Source organism: Osmerus eperlanus, chromosome 7 (assembly GCF_963692335.1).
Source record: "Osmerus eperlanus chromosome 7, fOsmEpe2.1, whole genome shotgun sequence".
Lineage (NCBI taxonomy): Eukaryota > Metazoa > Chordata > Actinopteri > Osmeriformes > Osmeridae > Osmerus > Osmerus eperlanus.
Window position 1 is genome coordinate 12,459,649 of NC_085024.1, and position 18,726 is coordinate 12,478,374.

Consider the following 18,726-nt stretch of genomic DNA (forward strand, 5'->3'; position numbering starts at 1 on the left):
TATCCAGAGCGACTTACAGTAAGTACAAGGACATTCTCCCCCAAGGCAAGTAGGGTGAAGTGCCTTGCCCAAGGACACAACTTCATTTGGCACGCCGGGAAATCAAACTGGCAACCTTCAGATTACTAGCCCGACTCCCTCACCGCTTAGCCACCTGACCTCCCAAACACATTATTTAGCCTTTTGCGCATCTCTGGGATTTCAAATGAAACACATAGGACAGATTAGTTATTTTCATTTGAAAAGATAAATGTTAATGTAAAAGTATGTGGTCAAATTAATTATTAAGCTTGGCCCCGGATTGTTGAACATTCATCTGTGGGACTTACAAGTGAATAATGAAATGAAAAGAATCATAGAACTGATAATGCAGATCATAGTTCACATGAGGTTACTCTGAAAATGGCTTTATTTATGTGTACATTAATCGGGCAGATTAGTTAACAGATTAGTTAGCCACATTTAGTTACAGACAAGGAAGTTGTATGTTTTAACTATGTAATACTACTGTATTAAGGTATTATACTCAATTACAAAACAGATTAACTTAATTAAATAGATAGAAAATGCACATCACAACTGGAACTTCAGTCTACTGTATACTACGTTGTTTCTACAGCATGCACAGTTTAGATTTTGATAAATGTGTGCTGTGTTGTCTTGAGTTTGTCAAAAAACATAACTATCATTCTTTGACAGTTTTGCAAATAACCAACCGGTGAATTGATAAGTAACGCATTAATAAAACAAACACGGAAATTGCCTATTTGATTGCAATTTGTGATAATATGTAAAACAAAAAACTGTCTGCTTCTTCTAAAAGCAAATTCATTAATGGGAAAGCATTTACATAATTAAATATTACTGATGAAAAGTCAATGGCTTGATGATTATGAATGTGCATGAATATTTATGATTTATGACTCTTAGTTTTAAAAGAGAAACATCACATTTTTGCTTTACTCATGCTCTTGGATTCTTGTAAATGGAATAACTATTGAGGCTGCCTTTAAATAGCCTACTTCTAACACCAGTGACAATGAGATGCAAAATGCACACCATATTTATACTCATCAGACAATTCAAATCCCAAACTACATACATGTAATTTAGGAATGTATCTATTTATCAGTAAATGTTAAGGTAAGGTAAGTAAATCATTCAATATTTATGGAAACACACACATCACCTACCTGAAAACAAAGCCTTAGTCTTTCCTTTTGGTTTTCAATAACAGTAGATACACAGTAGGCTATAGTTTGCTTAACCTTAGCTAGCAAGCTACCCACATCAGTTGTACTAAAGCCATCTGATGTCTGTGGTGGTGGCTAACTGACAAAGCTATTCAGAAAGTTTCAAAATAGGGAAATGTACAAGAGAAAGCATGTGTGTTTAACTAGGAAAACCAGCAACCAGTCACTGCAGAAATATAGCCCACCATTTTTTATTAAGCTAGCTAACGATTGGCTGAGAGATGGAGCCTTAGATCACTCAATCAGGTACTGTACTAGTTAAAATAACAAAATAATCACTCATTCTGTATATCGTTATAGGGTCTTTGGTAATCATGGAGATAATTTGCATTTCCTCATTGTGACAAGGAGGCTAGGGGGAAGAGAAAAAAACAACAATTTATCCTGATAAGTCAGCAATTTCCTTAGTGTGAAAATCGAAAGGAATGATTGTGATCGAACTCCTTCCCTAACCCCCCCCCCCCCCCGCCTTGTTTGGCTGGGCAGGTTAGTGTGAGTGATTTGTTCAGGGATCTCATAACTGTATTTATAAATGATCCCTTTGTGAGACGCCACCAATCCATCTCCAAATTGTTTTACAAAGTATGTCATTCTTCGCCAAGGCCCATTAGGACTGAGTTTATGGCATAACTGCTAGAATCAGTCTATATGGAACTGTGACCTATAGTCAACAAAAGCTAAGATTGTTAGAGTCAGAGTGAAAACAGTACAAAGCTTCATATACTTTGCTGCTCTTATTTAGAACAGATAATTAGGTAAACCGTTTCTGGTCCCAATTGTAATGTAATTGTAATGTAATTATAATGTAATTGCTGTTTCAAAGCTGAGGTCAGTCCAACAGTTTTTTACACACACATCTACAGTACACACACACACGCAATTGCAAACAAATAGGCAGTCTGATTGATTTATGATTCTTTTTATTTATATATATACAACAATATGATGTCATTAAACACATCTGTGTCCTGCAAGCCTTATCACTACAGTGCAGGGGATGACTCTGCATAACTGTGGCTGAAGAAGCCCAGTAAATATCGGCTATGTGCACTTATATTTTCCATTTATCGTTCTCTTGTTTAGCATTTATAGGTGTATGTCACATAGTTTCACTTAGATTAAAGTGGAGCTCAGAAATGAAAGATTGTGATAAAACAAATGGGGGGCATTTTCTCTCTATGTGGTTGAACATGACTGTAAAAATGTTTTTATGGTGTGCATATAATTCCAAATCGGTAATGATATGTTCATTTAAAAAGACTTCCATAAAAATTGTGAAGATTGAACTACTCAAACTATTTCTGTTAATTTGAAAAACTTAATGAAGCACTTAATATAGTATTGGGCTCTTGCTATAAACAATGTCAGAAAATAAACATGATAATCACACAAAAGCAGCTGGGGCACAAAAATAATCACTTAAGAAGCTGTTTTTCTGTGACCAAACAACAGCTAAGGAAGAAAAATCTGATTTGAAGAGGATTATTATCATCTGGATATTGGTTTGGTTGTGTATCTTTTGCACACCATCTGTCATTAAATGCAATTTTCTGGTTGGAGGGTTTTCATATGTACTGTACTTCACGGAGAAAAACATTTGTGGTGTTCGTTTATCATCCTCCCCTCTCTCCCTTTCTTTACATCACCCTGGCTCTCACTTCTTTCAATATCTACAGTCTTCCTCTCCCTTCTCATTTTTCTCTCTCTTTCTCTCTCTCTCTCTTTCTCTCTCCCTGTCTCTCCCTCTACGCTTTCAGGTAGTGCCACTGCTTCAGTTGAGGTTAAAAATACTATTAAATATCCTCGTTTCAGTGCTTAAGATTATATCTTCACATATGCTTAAAAAATGTTAACATTCTGGCTCTGTGGGGAAAAAAGCTTAAGATGGCTTTAGAAATTTAATTACATCCAAAAAGGGGTTTCACTTCTTGTATTTTGTTAAGAACACTAGATCGAGAAGTTAGAAAAGACTTGTGCAAAGAAAGGTTTATTTCTGTGTGTATGCTTGTGTGTGCACTTGTGGTTCTATCCATCTCTTGGGCTCTTTCTACACCTCTCTACCTCCCCCTTTCTTTCTCTTCCCTTCTCTCTTATCCACCGGAGCATCTATCTCCAGGTCCCTCAACCCATTTTTCACCTTCCCCTCGCTCTCATACTAGAAATATTTCCTGTAGATCGGCTCCACCTCTCCTCCACCTCTCGCTCCCCTCCTCTCGCCACCTCGGTTCTCCCACTCTCCTCTTCATCTCAGCATTACTCCTTTTACACTCCTCTTCCTCTCCCCTGCCCACCTCCCACCCTACATCCCCCCTCCTATCCCCCTTTCACATTTTACTCCTCCACCTCTCCTGCCTCCCTTCCTCACCCTCCCTCTCCTCCTCCTTAATTGCTGTTGATACCCTGGTCCACATGGTGGGAGCGAGCAATGAGGGTGTTGAGCATCTGCTGCAGCATCTCCGCGCGCATCTTGCTGATCTGGAGAACCTCCTCGTGGTTGACTTTCTCCTCGCGACTGTAGTCCAGCGACACCTAGGAATAATCCCACAGCACGCCCCCCACCCCCCCAAAAGAACGTTTATTTACAGTGAACATTGCTAATCTATGCAGTTCAAAGTTATTTGGTGGAGGACTGTGTGACTGTGTAGTCAAAGTCAATGTTATGCTGGGAATATACACAATTGAATATGGAACAGAATAGATGTCAGACCTTGTTGGTGATTAGGGACAGGCCAAAGACTCGCAGGCCACAGTGTTTAGCCACCGTCACCTCTGGCACCGTGCTCATACCTGTCCAGAAGAGAGGAGGGCAATGGGGTAGGGGGGATAGCAGATATGGGGGGGGGGTAAAGAGTTCAAGGATTGGAAAAACAGATTGGATGTCGAGGACAGTGCAAGCAGGGGATGTTGCAAGAAGAAGAATGAAGGCACGAAGGAGGTAAGATCAGAGAACGGGATGAGAAGGGAAAGGTTGCGTGTGAGGATGGGAGAATGGCAGTGGCAGGGGAGGATGGGGGAAAGGGCATTTGGGGGAGGAGGGGGAAGGCCTTTGATTAAATGGCAATTAATCCAGTGGTGAAAAACACTCAACGGGGGGTTTGGGTGCCGTAGGGTCACTGTACATGTTTGTGTGTGTGTGTGTACAGTATGCAAGTACACAAGTGATCATGCTACGCTAATTCATTAGCCTCTCCCTCTGTGTTGACCCCTAGTTAAGGCAAGGTCCCATTCCCACTCTTAACATTTAATGAGAAAACCCTTCAGGAGACACTGGCAGGCCACTGTGAACATATCATGAGTTCTACAATCATGAGGGGCATGCTGAAGTATAAACAAACAAAAACAAATATGCAATTAGAGATAGAGAGATGCACCGTAAGCTACTTCAGAGAATACTCTGGTACAGCCTCTATACTCCTCCAATAGAAGAGCAACTCCCCCCCCCCTTCCCCCAAAAAACGATGCCTGTTCCAGTGAAACTGATTCAATGACAGACATATATTTTAATTAAAGCATAGACACAGACCCTAACCCTATGTTGTAACCATCAAAAATTAAATCCATAACACGAGACTGTAGCCTATTAACAAATGCAAGGTCACAAATGCAAGGAATGCAAAATGGCCCCCAATACTTTGTTGCTACATGGCTACAACGATCTATGATCATGAGTCGCTACGTGGGAATAGACAGATCTGTGGGGGACTCAACAATAAAATATGGCTGTGAGTATCAGACGTGGCACATTATTACAGGTACGGCTATGTTAGTGGATCTGACAGCTATTTGCTTCTGGATCAGACCAGCCGACCAATTAGCATCCCAGCGTGTAGCGGCCTCTGTTGACCTAATAGCTACGCTAATTACTATGCTTCGCCTCTGTTAGAGAAGCTAAGAGTCATCATTTATTAACGAGCCCACCGGGGGGGGGGGGTTACGAGGTACGGCCAATTAGTAGATTAGTGCATGTGGTTTCGCTCAATGTGTTTGGAGTTTACAGAGTCCCGTGGTGGACGATGTCTTGCTTCCTCATGTGGGATGTTCCCTGTTTGGAGTGTAGCAGGCAGTGCAACTGATTGCCGAGCAGGAGGTTGTGGGCTCAAAATGTACCCTGCTACAAAGTGCTACAAAACTGAGAGGAAAGGGGGGAATTCCCATGACACTCTGTATGGTTGGTGGCGACAGAATAGCACCCTTTACACTCATTTCAACACAAAATGGTTAGATCTCAAGAAATACTGAGGTAATTAGCCATGGGTAATAGGCAAGCAGAGATAAGACATTTTGGGACAGGACCTGAGACAAATATTTGCCAATGTTGTGTGTCCCCTCACCAACAGAGTCACACCCCAGGATTTGCAGCATGCGGGCCTCCGCAATGGTCTCAAAGTTGGGCCCGCTCACCATGCAGTACACCCCCTCTTGGACAAAGTTGCTATAGCCCAGCTCAGCGCTGATATCCATGGCTAGCTTCCTCAGGTCCTTGCTGTAGGCATCTGACATGCAGGGAAAGCGGATCCCGAACCTGTTGGTTTACAGATACAGCTCAATACCAGCTAATCCATATGACCTTTAAATGACCTATATAGGTGACTATGGGCATTATAGGCGACTGTGGAGTGGATGCTCTCTCACCGATATACTGTAGCAACATGGCTTTGTTTTCCCCCTCAAACTGGGAATATTTATTTTTCCAATACCTGATTTAAAATTCAAATTTCCAGTTCATTTTAACGATTACTATTGTAAAGCATTTCATGTTTCGACTGACCCCAACTGTAGTGGATAAGAGCGTCTGCTAAATGACTAAATGTAGTGCAAACTGAACTGGTAGGATGCAACAGGTTACATGTAGCATGACACAGTACACTAAAGCAAACTCATTTGAAAGCAAATCTATGAAAACTGTTACATTTACATTTAGCAGACAGACTCTTATCCAGAGCGACTTACAGTAAGTACAGGGACATTCCCCCCAAAGCAACTAGGGTGAAGTGCCTTGCCCAAGGACACAACGTCAATTGACACGGCCGGGAATCGAACTGGCAACCTTCAGATTAATAGCCCGACTAATAGCCCTGACTGTTCTTATCTTTTCTCCCTGTACATTTACAAAGCATGGATGTGAGTAACCATGAACATGACTTTTGGAGTCATTTTAGTTCTGGAAATAAATTGAATTGTGTATTATACTGTATGTCTTGATGGGTTTGTGGGCAGTGGTAAATGACAGGCGCGTTCCTTATCAATATTTCAATGGTGTAAACTAGATTTCTGACCCTCTCCTTCCATCACTTTTGTACATTCTCATTTCTCATTCTATTTCCTCATTATCTTAGCATCTCTTTCTTTCCTTCTACTTCACCCTAGTTGACACGTTCCCCCCCCCCCTTTCTCCATTACTTGAAAGACAAATTCATTTTTCCTGCTTCCCCTGACGTCCTTCACCTCCTCTCTCACCCACACTCCCTCTCATCCTTCCTCCTTTTGTTCTCCACCTCTTTCTCGGAATCCCTCCATTTCATTTGTGTTCATCATTTTGGGGTATTCATTGGGTGGTATTCTGTGAAGCACTCATCCTCTCCTCTCTTTTCCCTCTCCCTCTCTTTCCATCTCTCTTGTACCATGAAATATTGTGTCTTTTGCTTCACCCAACCCTCTTTGTACCCCCAACCCCCTTTCTACTTTCCCCCCTTCCTTTCTCTCCATCCATTTCTCTCTTTTGGGCGTTTTGCTTTTAATTCGAATGACACCACACACACTCACACACAGAATGATCTTCCTCTCTTTTTCTCTTTACCTGCCCCCCTTCTCTCTCTCTCTCTCTCTCTCTCTCTCTCTCTCTCTCTATCTCTCTCTCTCTCTCTCTCTCTCTCTCTCTCTCTCTCTCTCTCTCTCTCTCTCTCTCTCTCTCTCTCTCTCTCTCTCTCTCACTCTCTCTCTCTCTCTCTCTCTCTCTCTCTCCCTCCATCTCTCCCTCTCTCTCTCTCTCTCTCTCTCTCTCTCTCTGTCTCTCTCTCTCTCTCTCTTTTATTGGCACCATGCAGTGGATGTTACCCTCTCCCCCCAACCCCAGTTCCTCCATTTCCCTCCCCCTGTCTTTTCATTCCTTTTCTCTTCCCCTCTGTCCATTTCATGTTCTACCCCTCTCCCCCCTCCCTTGTCGTACCGTTCGTCATTAGGTCCGCACAGCGGGTGCTGCCCGGCGAAGCCTGGCAGGTTAATGTGGTCCTTGATGATCATGATGTCGCCCACTTTGAAGTCCTGGCACAAGCCGCCTGAGGCGTTGGTCACTATGATGGTCTCGACGCCCAGGAGCTTGAAGATCCGCACGGGGAACGTGACCTGGGGGGGCGGGGGGGGGGGGCGCAGAGACAATGGGAGTGGAAGGCAGGGATGAAAGAGGTTGGTGGAGAGGAGAGGGTGTGAAGTCGGGTTGGGGTGAAGGAGCGAGGAGAAGAAAGGGAGAGAGTGTAAGAGGGGAAAAATGTGGAGGAGAGATAGATGAATGTTTGTAGAGAGATGGAGAAACACAGGTTTGGGGGGGGACGAGAGGGTGGAAGGGATGCAAATGTAGTCTATGCTAATTGAGAGCTGAGGAGAATTCTTCGATAAATTCCGTTTTACGTATGGTGTTGCAGGGCATGCGTGCACTGGGTTTGTATGTCCGCGCATGTATGCCAGACTTTGTGTGTCCGTGTGTAAACATCCATCTTTCCAGGTTTGTGTGAATGTGTGTGTGTTTGTGTGAGTGTGCATGGACAATGACTCATGTAGTTGCTAGAATTTGGCAGCTTGGGCACCAGGGGTGGCTGTCATCCTGCAGTGTAGTAATTGGTGAATATGTTTCAATGCCAAATCACCTTTGCAGCTGCTCTCTATTTCTCCTCTCTCCCTGTCACCCTCGCTCGCCACCTCTCTGGCATGACCCCCCCACTTTTCTGTCTATGCTCCGACGGTCCACTTCCATAACCTCTCTTGTTGAACTCTCTCTCCTTCTTTCAGTCTCCCAATCCCCTTTGAATCCCTTTGCGCCCCCCCTCTACCTAACAACTCTCTGTTTGTGATTATTTCTAGTTCAGTATTTATACTACGTCAGCACGTTTGTGTTTGACGTATTAGTGTCTTATATGTAAGCATACTACACGTGTATTTGGCTGTTCAGTGTGTATTTAAGTATTTTTGCCGTTGTACTGCAAATCTAGCACTGAAGCAAACTGTATAGCTCCAATGAGAATGCTCATCCCATGCTATCGTTAGCAGAATGAAAAAAAGGCACTTCTCATTGTGAGAGATTAATAGAAAGACAGAGAAAGAAGGAGGTCATGGAGGGACGACAAAGCCAGCCAGTTAATTAACCGAGCCGTGCATCCCACACTGCAAGGGAAGGATATGAAAAACACCTCAGACTACACTGATAGGGAATCAGTGGAGGAACGTTTCTGTTCGTATGTGTCTGTGTGCATTTGGATGTGAGCAATGTGTTTGCATTTGTGCCCTATTCCTGTTTTTTTCCATCCAAGCTTGAAACTGAGCTGAAAATATCTTTTCTTCAATCTAGAGTACCAGCAGTCTCCTACGACCCATGCTAGAGACTGTGAATGGACCACCAACATGGTTGGTGCACCATCCAAGTGTTGCGCTATAAAACGTGAAAACATTTGCAATTGCCGTCTTTTAAAGACAGCTACAGATGATGTTTGTTTTCAAGTGCCTGATTTTGGCATACTTGTGACCAGCAATTCTGTGGTTGATGGGCGTATCGTTTTTGGGCTGCAGGAGCCAGCATGTCACAGTTTCAGCTGTGGACAAGGGTTGATGGAGTGTATCGACACCCTGGTGTCACATCACCCAGTGCTGTCGGATAGTATTGTGTGTCTGACAGAGAGAGGGAGAGAGAGAGCGAAAGAGAGAGCTGAGTGTGAGAAAGCGAGAGAAAGTGAAAGAGAGAGAGAGAGTGAGAGAGAGAGAAAGTGAGAGAGAACAAGAAGGAGAGACTTCCTCAGTGCAGTCCAACAGCACAAGGAAAAATAGAGGGATGGAAGAAAGAGAGCCGAACCCAAGAGTAAATGCACAGCTCTTTTACGTATGAGAGAAAATGAATTCATATCTAGTATGTGCTTCAGTTTGTTTGTGATGAAAGGGAGTGTGAGAACAACAGAGACAGAAGGAGGAGTGGAAGGCAGCCTGAAACCACAGCTGCATCGGTTGCATGCGCGCTGAGGTAAATTTAGCAGAAATTGATTTGTCGCTTTGTCTGGGCTATTGAGCCATGGAGCAAGGGCTCAACACACCCAGAAACCTCTTCAGTTCCTCTCTGCTAGCTACGTACACCACATTAGCCTTTGCCAGTAAACCATGTCAATTCCATCTCAATAGGGTAAAGATACTACTTTGCTTGACTTTTTTTCCAGAGTCCAAGTCTGTGAGTATTTGCTAAGGCCTGACAGGTACACGCTATAAGGCTGCCTCATATTATCTGACGGCTATCTTGTCCTTGGTGTGCTCAGATCAGTGGAATGAGAGAGAGGATGAGGCCAGGTGGAGGTTTTGCAGGGAGCTATCTTTGAGGCAGGGAGATGAGGCGTCTCTCTTTCCTTTGCCCTTTCTTCCTCTCTAGACACCTAAAAGCAAACAAAATAAGAAACAATACGACTAACCTTTTCTCCAAGATCATGGTTGATGAAGGAAGTATAACATCTAGCACCCTTGTTGGGTTGAAACAGCGTCACTAATATATCATCTCGTCAATACACCTTCTGTGTCTCCTCAGGCTTTTATAGACTACATATCATACCATAAATTGTCTGTTTATGGTCAAATGCAGTCTTTGTGGATAGGGTCAGGGATAAATGGCAAAGCATGGCCATGGCTAGCTCAAAACAGAATTGCCAAGAAGAGCAAAGCCGCTGTGTAATACAGCAGTTATCAAAGCCAGCCATTTTAGTGATAAATGGGTGCTTATTTTTCTGAGGGACAAGAAACCTTATGTTGTTTGGCCCCAATGACTGACTGGGGCAACACATTGACCCTAGGTAAAAGTTAAAAAAGCTTTACGCATCACTAATGCCCCCAGCATCCCACGGCCATGAAGGTTGATTCTAATATATCATGTCATGTTGTCAGTGCCGCAATTACTCCGCAAAAACTCGCCATGCCAGTCTGGACGACACAAGATTCCTCAGCAATCTACTGGAGGAGGAATCCTTGACACCCTGTGCGATGGCTAAATGATTCCCCCCTGGGACGTGTGCGTCTGTAAAATTCCGCTCCGCTGAGACTGCAAGGGTGACAAGGACTTAAGGGAGAGTTGAATTGATGCTGTCTGGACTGAAACTGTGTAGGGGGAGGAAATAGATAGGGGCACGACATGGATCAATGTCATTAAACTTCATGGTGACACCATGAATACGCTGTTCTTGGGCTGATAGACAAGGGCTAAGAGCTGCAACCAGGCCAAAGTTCGCCCTGGCTGTATTACATTTCATTGCAGTACTCGTCATGTGAGAGGCACTTAGTCAAACACGTTAAAATGAATGTGTGACATTACTAAAGATGAGAAAAACGTTACATATACGTTTTTACAAAGATTTTTTCCTATTTTCCCCATGTTTTTCATTCCCTTATTTATACTTTGAATAGGGCATGCAGTATACATTTGACTTTTTCATGGCCTCGACTTGAACTTGATTTAGTTTATTTTGGGAGGACGAGATGTCATGAATTCTGATATTGGGCCACTCTTGATTGATGCTTGTCATGCCTTATCCACTTACAGTACGTCACACCAGCCCTTTCGCTGTAACATCCATTACTATTGCCAAGACGTCCTGTGGGGCTCACAATAACCTTCATTTAGTTCCATCGAGCAATAGGTCTTACATAAGTAGTGGCAAACCTTGCCTTTCTCAACATTTTGTATATTAAAATATACAGTCCTCTGCAAAGTCAGCATTTGCCCGCCCAGTGTTAAACCAGCACCCTCCTGCTCTGTGCCACACTGATTGTGACAGATAAAGTTAATGGACCAAGGCCGAGGTGTCAGCCCCTCTCTGTTATACAAATAGGAGCAGTATTCCTTCAGTTCACATGACCTTGCAGAGCCAAAATGGAGGCTCATTAGCGTGGCGTTCCAATCCAAAGGGCACCATTTTGTGTCACACTTTACTTATTTTGGATGCCGTATATGAGCAAAGCACACGCCAGTGATGAATATTTCAAAACATCCTTTTTCTCCATTTGTAGGACCGGGTAAGGGTTATATATGAGGGTGGAGCAGGCCTATTCCAGTGAGGCGAGAGTATACAGATGGTAAACTAAATGCAAAGAGAAAGGTAGCACAGGAGAGAAAAGAGAATATTCGAATAAAGCAAATTTGCTCTTGTTGGATGTTTGTAATGTGATATGGTTTGATGTTTAAGGTGACAGAAATATAGAATGCTGATGGGTCACATGTATGAATCCTGTCACTGGGAGCGTAGAAGTGTTTGGTATCATGCTTATGGTGTTTGTGTGTTTGTAGGTACATGCTACCAAACACTCCTGGCTGTATTGATTTATAGGAAACTGTTCAGTGATTGAAACACCCAGAACAATTGTTATGTCTTTCTTTAATTCATCTAATTAGAATAATTAATACTTCACCAGTGTTTAAATGTACTACTGAAAGCTTGATAGCAAATTTAAAGTACCATTTAAGAGTTAATGGTTAATGGTGTTGTATTTGTGTGTGCTTGTGGGTGATCCTGCAGTCTATTTTTCACCACTCCTTGGAGACGATGACCATTTGCACTTACCTTACACAGAGAGTAACCCTCATACAGGTGAAATCTGCCCTGCATGAAGACACAGGACTTGTCCTTCACATTCCCGAACACCAGACATCCCTCATGACCGGGAACTGTGAAGACAGTAGACACATGAACAAGAGAGCAGCAGGATTTCTTTGGACATTTTGAGGAACACAGTCCAGTACTACTGTGTACTCGCAATAAGTTGCACCTTCCATACATTTTCAGAGGTAGAATCTAAATGAATGTTAGGGCTGCACTACCACATGGAACAGCAGGTACACAAAATCCTACAGTTTTCACGTGACTAGGATATGTACCTACAGTGCATCACAACAGTGAGGCAAATCCCAAGTCAATCATTGATACATCCATATGTTAGGTTTTGTATATTTTTTTTGCAGTGGAAGAGATACTGTACTGTGGTTGGCTGCTCTGCTGTAGAGTTATGTTCAAGGATTTGAAGGAATTAAGGTCATGTGGACTCGAGTAGTGTAGTCAGAGGTGAATGGTTGGTCCCTCCAGACCCAAATGTAAAACGTTTATATTAAGATATTCTTTAAAAAAAATATGTCACAACAGGCAAGAGGGGAGTAATTTCTGAGTATTATTTATTTGAACAGCTCTCCATTACTAATGGAAGCATAACAACGCTTTAACGAGCTGGACAGGATTAGTCGTTCATGAAACGTTTGGCGATGTGATAAAGCGATTCATGCTTTTTCATGGACAGTTTTGTCGGTGATAAAGCATTTGTCTAGACAGCACATTACCTGGACCATTGGTATTAACTGTTTGGGACATTCTTGATTCATTACCATATATTACAGCTCTGTATGAGTACATGGGACTGAAAAAAGGTAAATTGTTTTGACAGAGTTTACAAACTGAATGAGGCATTGAGTATTCCAGTTATTAAAATATGAATGTAAATATTTGAACAACCAACATGTTCTATTCCAAAGCGTTGGGACTGCTTGTATTTCCACATCTCATTTTTTATTTTTGTACAAATGAACTAGCTATCCTGTTATTCATTTTAACAGTGTACGTGAAACACTTATGCTATTGCCTAAGCTTAACTGACATAGATATGGTCAAAATAGAAATTGTGATTGGCAATTTATTTAGAAGCGGGTTGTAGAAAACAATCTGGTTTTGTACTGGTGAAACCCCTATTTACTGAAACTCTAATAGGAAACACCTTTTAAAAGTGGCAAAGCGAGCAGTCCTAAACATGAGTTTGTCTAATTGATACTTTCTCTTTTGCACAGATCTTCCTGATTCCACAAACAATGGAGAGTAGCTGCAACCGAACAGTCTGTGTTTACCTGAAATCACACAAGTTCTGTAAATAGATTTTTTTCCACCAATGTTTTATTTACTAAGACAATACCAACACTAATAATGCTTAACTGAACATCAATTAGTGTTTATAATGACAAACCTTAACTGGAGCCTTTCAACACTCGGCTCCAAACCAAGTCTGACAAGCTTAAATTAGCCAGAAAATAATGAGGGAAGATTGGGACATGAAGTGAATTAGAATGGAAAGTAATTTGAAAAATGTCAGCGTTCCAATCAAGACTGCCCCTCAAACACATGAACGAAAGCTTCTTGTGCATTCATGGAGTTTGTGTTGTTTTGAAAACAGAGCCAATTAGAGTCAATTTCCATGTAAGTAAAATGTTTTTAGCAATGAAACACCAGCTATTGCTTGTATTTATTGACACACCCGCACACAATTCTTTACCATGATAATAATGCAAACACCATTAGGTTCATCTGATCACTTACTGAGTCATGATACATTTACCTCTGCATCATGAATAATTGAATATGTCCAAGAGATCATGATAAGAAGTCCCTCTGGCAGATATTAGGGACTATTTTTACTCAAGTCATAATCTTTTATTCATGTGCTGCAGTTCTTCATTCTAGCTGGTTGTGATTTGTTACAAGCTGGGCACCACTTTGACAAATGCACAATAGAAAAAAATACACACACACACCCAAATGCATTCAACTGTCTCAGTTGTAAATAACATCTGAATAACAAACAACCAATGAATTATTTTCGTTCTTTTTTTTTTATTATTGAGAGAAAATTACAGCTTCGCTGCAAAGGCATAATTACGAACACCAGGCAGGTTCACCTGATGTTTGGTTCAATCACTGCATATGATGATTGTCATGATGTCATGTTTGCGAAGAGGTGATGCCTATTATTTTTTTCAAACCGGTACGAGGGCACATTGCCCAAAAAATGTATTTTTGTGTACTGAACAAGATACAGTACAGTACAAACAAGACGTTTAGACAAAAAATTTAGTATTAGTTAGACAGAAGTTGTATTTAAAAACATATCTGCGTAATGTATGTGTTTCCAGTGGCTTTAGTATTCAACCTAACAAAGGATACTTTGAGACACTTGGCTATTTGGGTTTTAGATGGCCACTGGATCTACTTAAGCACCTAAACGTCATTCTGGAATCGAACCCAGGCCTTAGCCCAAGCAATACGCACTGTACCCAGTGAGCACCCACCTTCACCAACCATTAATTTCTTGACTGAATCAATTGTCTGATTACTATGGTGATTGACCAAGGAAAACTAACACCACATCCTTACCCCTCAAGCAATGTTGATCACTTTGAAATGTTGAAATAATTGATCAATCAACCATGTATTACATAAAAACCTCAAAAAAGTCCCGGAACTACCACAGAAAACTGTGTGTGATTGGAATGTCACTTCACCTGTGCTGACGGGGAAGTTGGGTATATCGGTGTAGTGGAAGGTCTGCTTGTTGGTGGCGCTGTCTGCCAGCAAGCCCAGGCCTGAGCCACACACCACAGCTATCTTGGGCCTGTGTCTTGTCCGGCTTAGCAGCCACTCAGAAGTATGCTTGTAGTCGTCAAAAGAGCAGCAGCTGGGAAAGGGGGGAGATGGCATTATTAAAATGGTCCTGTGTTTGATAGCCAGTTAAAGAGAGACAGCGACGGTAAAGAGAGGAGCTTGTGTAAACACCATGTTGGGATTCACAGAAGAATGGTCAGTACTGAAGCTGGAACCGTAACCATTACACCTTTCAGGGCCATTTGGTCATGTTATTGGGGTGATTCTTTGTCTCTGAGGACTTGTCTCAAAGACATTTGTCTTTGGTGTAAACGTTGTTGTTTTGTGGATAAGATTATCCACATTATCATTATGTCTCTAGTGTGACATAAGGTCTGCAGCGTGATAAACTACAGAGGATCATGCAATCAGTAACAAACAGTGAGACTGTTATTCTGTACTCTGTGGTCTACTGTACCTAATGATGTACTGGATAGACTTATGTTGATCTTAATTTAAGTATATTATTGCCTGTTTTATTCATTCAACAAATAATCCAGGAACAGCCCTGAAACCATAAACCATAAATTGCTGGTGAGATGATAAAAACTAATGTTTAAGCGTGGCAGGAATACTGATCCGATCTCACTGCTCCTTTAAAATGAGGTGACTGACCTGAGGAAATGTATGAAAGTAATTGTTCCACATATTGTAAATCCCCTGAGTGGTATTTTCACATATCCTGTTTCCAATTCAAATCCAATTTGGGCTTAGCTGTATTCATGATGTGCACTTCTGTGACCTGACTTGTAAATTATCACAAGTCAGGCGACCACAGAAAGCTTAAGTGGCATTAGATGCCCATTGATTAACACAATTGCATCGGAATGAGCTAGACTTCAGTCATTAACAGTATAAGTGTATAGTTTTATTAGAAATTCTCTTTTGTGTGGGTTTCAATAGCTAAAAAAAAATATATATGTATGGATGAGCATATCGATCCATCATCGAGATTGGGCTGGTGTCATAAGGAAAGATATAAGTGAGTGAAGAAGTGTCAAAAGATGCTGATGAAAATTACATTTACCAGGAATTTCCTTTAGTATGCATGGTCCACAGAAAGGTCTGGCAGGTGCAGTCTCAGGGTAAAGTGTGTGGCAATCAAAGGTGCAGACTATAGACAGAGATAGCTCTAGAGAGATACTGACGCTGCTCTCTGGGGGTGGCCCCTTTTCATTGGCTGAGTAAGAGGGAGCTCCACTATGTTCTGCGAAGTTCTTTGTCAAGTCACATGGAATTGTCTGTTGCCTCGTGGGAAGCAAAGGTTCAATGTGACAAGTGTAAATTATTTATGCCCACTGTTGCAATTCAAAGCCATCATAAACTGAGTGAACTTTCCAAGGCATTCCAATATTTTGCTTTGATGTGCTGGGTTGTTTCACTAATTTGTTTTCAACTACTGTGAGGGTTGGTCAACAGGCCTAGCAGCAGGTGGCCAAAGGTGTGTTGGTGGGAAAATCTCCACAGACGTATGTAGTGTCTATCACCATGTGCCATCTGGCTCTGCTGTCTATCGCCTATGACCTGTCCTTTACTGTGGCTTTCACTTCCACATGTCTTCACAGTCACACACACATATCCTGGCTCTGTCCAGTCAGACCCAGAACAAATTGTGTAGTTCAACAAGATACCATTTATTTGACTAGTAAAAAATCCATGTTCAAGGCAAACCGATCAATGATTAACGTGAAACAGTAAGCTACAGTGTACTGATAGTTCCTCTGCATATTGGGAGGGTGTAGCTCAGCGGTTAGAGCATTCAAATCATTTGCCTTTTCATTGAAAAGTTAACAGAAAAACTGAAAAAATGTATTGTAAAATAAAGCTTGCTACATATTTGTTTATCACAACTGATCTGCACATTAAAAAAACATTGTAAATACCCTACCACGTGGTAAAAAATAATATACATCTGTAGGCTTAAGTCCATTTAAATATTTAGTATTCTGGCTAGCTGTGATTTTGCTCCTGTCCAGCTAATTCAGTATCTCGGACTGCTAAATTACCGTAAGATCGGGTAATCGATGATACCAGTACAATAGCTGGGTAAGATGCTACTGAATGCTCACCATTTATTTAATTTCACATCATACTAAATGACCTTCCATAGACATAAGTCATTTGCTAACCATGCTAGGACAATCTTGATGAAAGGGATTCCAATGACTGTTAGAACTGATGGAATGGTTTAAACGTGAAGCAGTGTCTGTCCACCAGGCTAGATAGCTTGCCACACCAGTGAAACTTACTGTAACACCCACCAATGACATCAGGATTGGATGCTTTATTTTATTAAAAACAAAAACTACGTTTGGAAAAATGAGTTACAATGTGACAAAAAAAAGACATTCAAATCACCACCACAACCCTAACTCTACTCATGCACAATGTACAAATAGTATACATTTACTACACCTTTACACTTTTCACAAACTATAAATTGCAGCATTAAATATATTATAATAAAATTATAATGTGTATTGGTACTTTGTATTTTTGTGGAGGTTGCCAGTCTGTGGTTCAGTACCAGATGTGACCTAGGCAGGGGCATCCAGGTAGCTGATTATCCTGAACCCTAAAACCAAACAGATGCTGTGTGTGTGTGTGTGTGTGTGTGTGTGTGTGTGTGTGTGTGTGTGTGTGTGTGTGTGTGTGTGTGTGAGTGAGTGAGAGAAAGAGAGAGAGAGAGACAGAGAGAGAGAGACAGCGAGAGAGAAAGAGAGAGAAAAAGAGAGGAGCCTCTTGTCGCTGTAGTCTCAAGGACAATTGCATTTTCACAATCTGTTCCCACAACACTTCTCTCCACCTCACTCTTACACACATTTATTGACTTGCTTTTTCTGCTGTTGTGGATTGGTGAACAGGGAACAGGGAAACTCCTAAAGAAAAGACAGTAACACGTGTCTCACATGTCTTGTACGTGTCTCAGACGATAAAGAAATACATAAATAAGTGAATAAGACTGCATAGCAAGGTTCTTTAGCTACGTCATGTGGTCACTTGATAGCAAGTGAACCTTGAAAGTTTGTTCATAAACATAAGCTGGCTGCTCCCTTTAGCACACTTAGATTGTCAAGTTAAAGCCAAAATAGAGGAATTGTCTCATTTGAATCTCAGCAATTTAGTGCAATTTAGTCACTAATATAAAGTTACTCTTAATCAACTTCTTGTATCAGCTAGGTCATCCAGAGGGGTTGTAAAAAGACAATGAATATGGGATAACAGGTGTGATTCCTAATGGCTCTATGTCTGGAACACCGAGAACATAACGTTACACAAGACCTGTTTGATCAGAACACGTTCTCACGCCGAAGCCTATGTAAAGGGTACATTTTAGCTGGATGCCAAACTTCTGGATGAATCATAGAGTAACAGAGGAGGCATTTATTTACCAAGACAGGGTCATTCCCTTGACTGCAAAATACACATACACATAAAACATACACACACAGTTATCAGTACGGCCTGGATGACATTTCCCAATAGCAAATAGTGTGAAATAGTCTAACAAAATGATCTTACATAACCTATAAAGTGCAAGCTCATGTCTTGCATTGATTTAAAGCACAGACTTGTGAATTGTGTATGTTTTATATTTGGCTTTAGCACTATTACAACTCAATATTAGAAACTACTCAAACTAAACTCAATCAGGACATAATGGAAAAACACAAAAGTACTGTACAAGAAAGTTGGTATTCCGGGCACTAACTTCACAGTCTTCTATCAGGACAAAACAGTGTGCAACTGGGGATGTTATTGGGGGTGCCAGAATGACACAAAGACAG

At 41.5% G+C, this 18,726-nt stretch overlaps 1 protein-coding gene across 1 annotated transcript; it reads right to left on the reverse strand.

Moving 5' to 3' along the window:
• Positions 1-2,156: 2,156 nt before the first annotated feature.
• pnp4b (purine nucleoside phosphorylase 4b) lies at positions 2,157-16,101 on the reverse strand. Its single transcript, XM_062464920.1, has 7 exons — positions 15,966-16,101; positions 14,800-14,972; positions 12,047-12,150; positions 7,420-7,595; positions 5,585-5,775; positions 3,961-4,040; positions 2,157-3,782 (listed from the first exon to the last, which is right to left on the reverse strand). Exons 1-7 carry the CDS (start codon positions 15,986-15,988, stop codon positions 3,636-3,638), a joined length of 894 nt encoding a protein of 297 aa, XP_062320904.1. The 5' UTR covers positions 15,989-16,101; the 3' UTR covers positions 2,157-3,635.
• Positions 16,102-18,726: the final 2,625 nt, after the last annotated feature.

What these genes read in the sequence shown, in the direction of transcription:
- pnp4b (XM_062464920.1), bottom strand. Translation starts at nt 15,988, where the DNA reads ATGCATACTAAAGGAAATTCCTG. An exon ending in CATACTAAAGGAAATTCCTG is followed by an intron (nt 14,973 to 15,965) that starts GTAAATGTAATT and finishes CCCCTTTCCCAG; the next exon opens with CTGCTGCTCTTTTGACGACT. An exon ending in CAACTTCCCCGTCAGCACAG is followed by an intron (nt 12,151 to 14,799) that starts GTGAAGTGACAT and finishes CTGTCTTCACAG; the next exon opens with TTCCCGGTCATGAGGGATGT.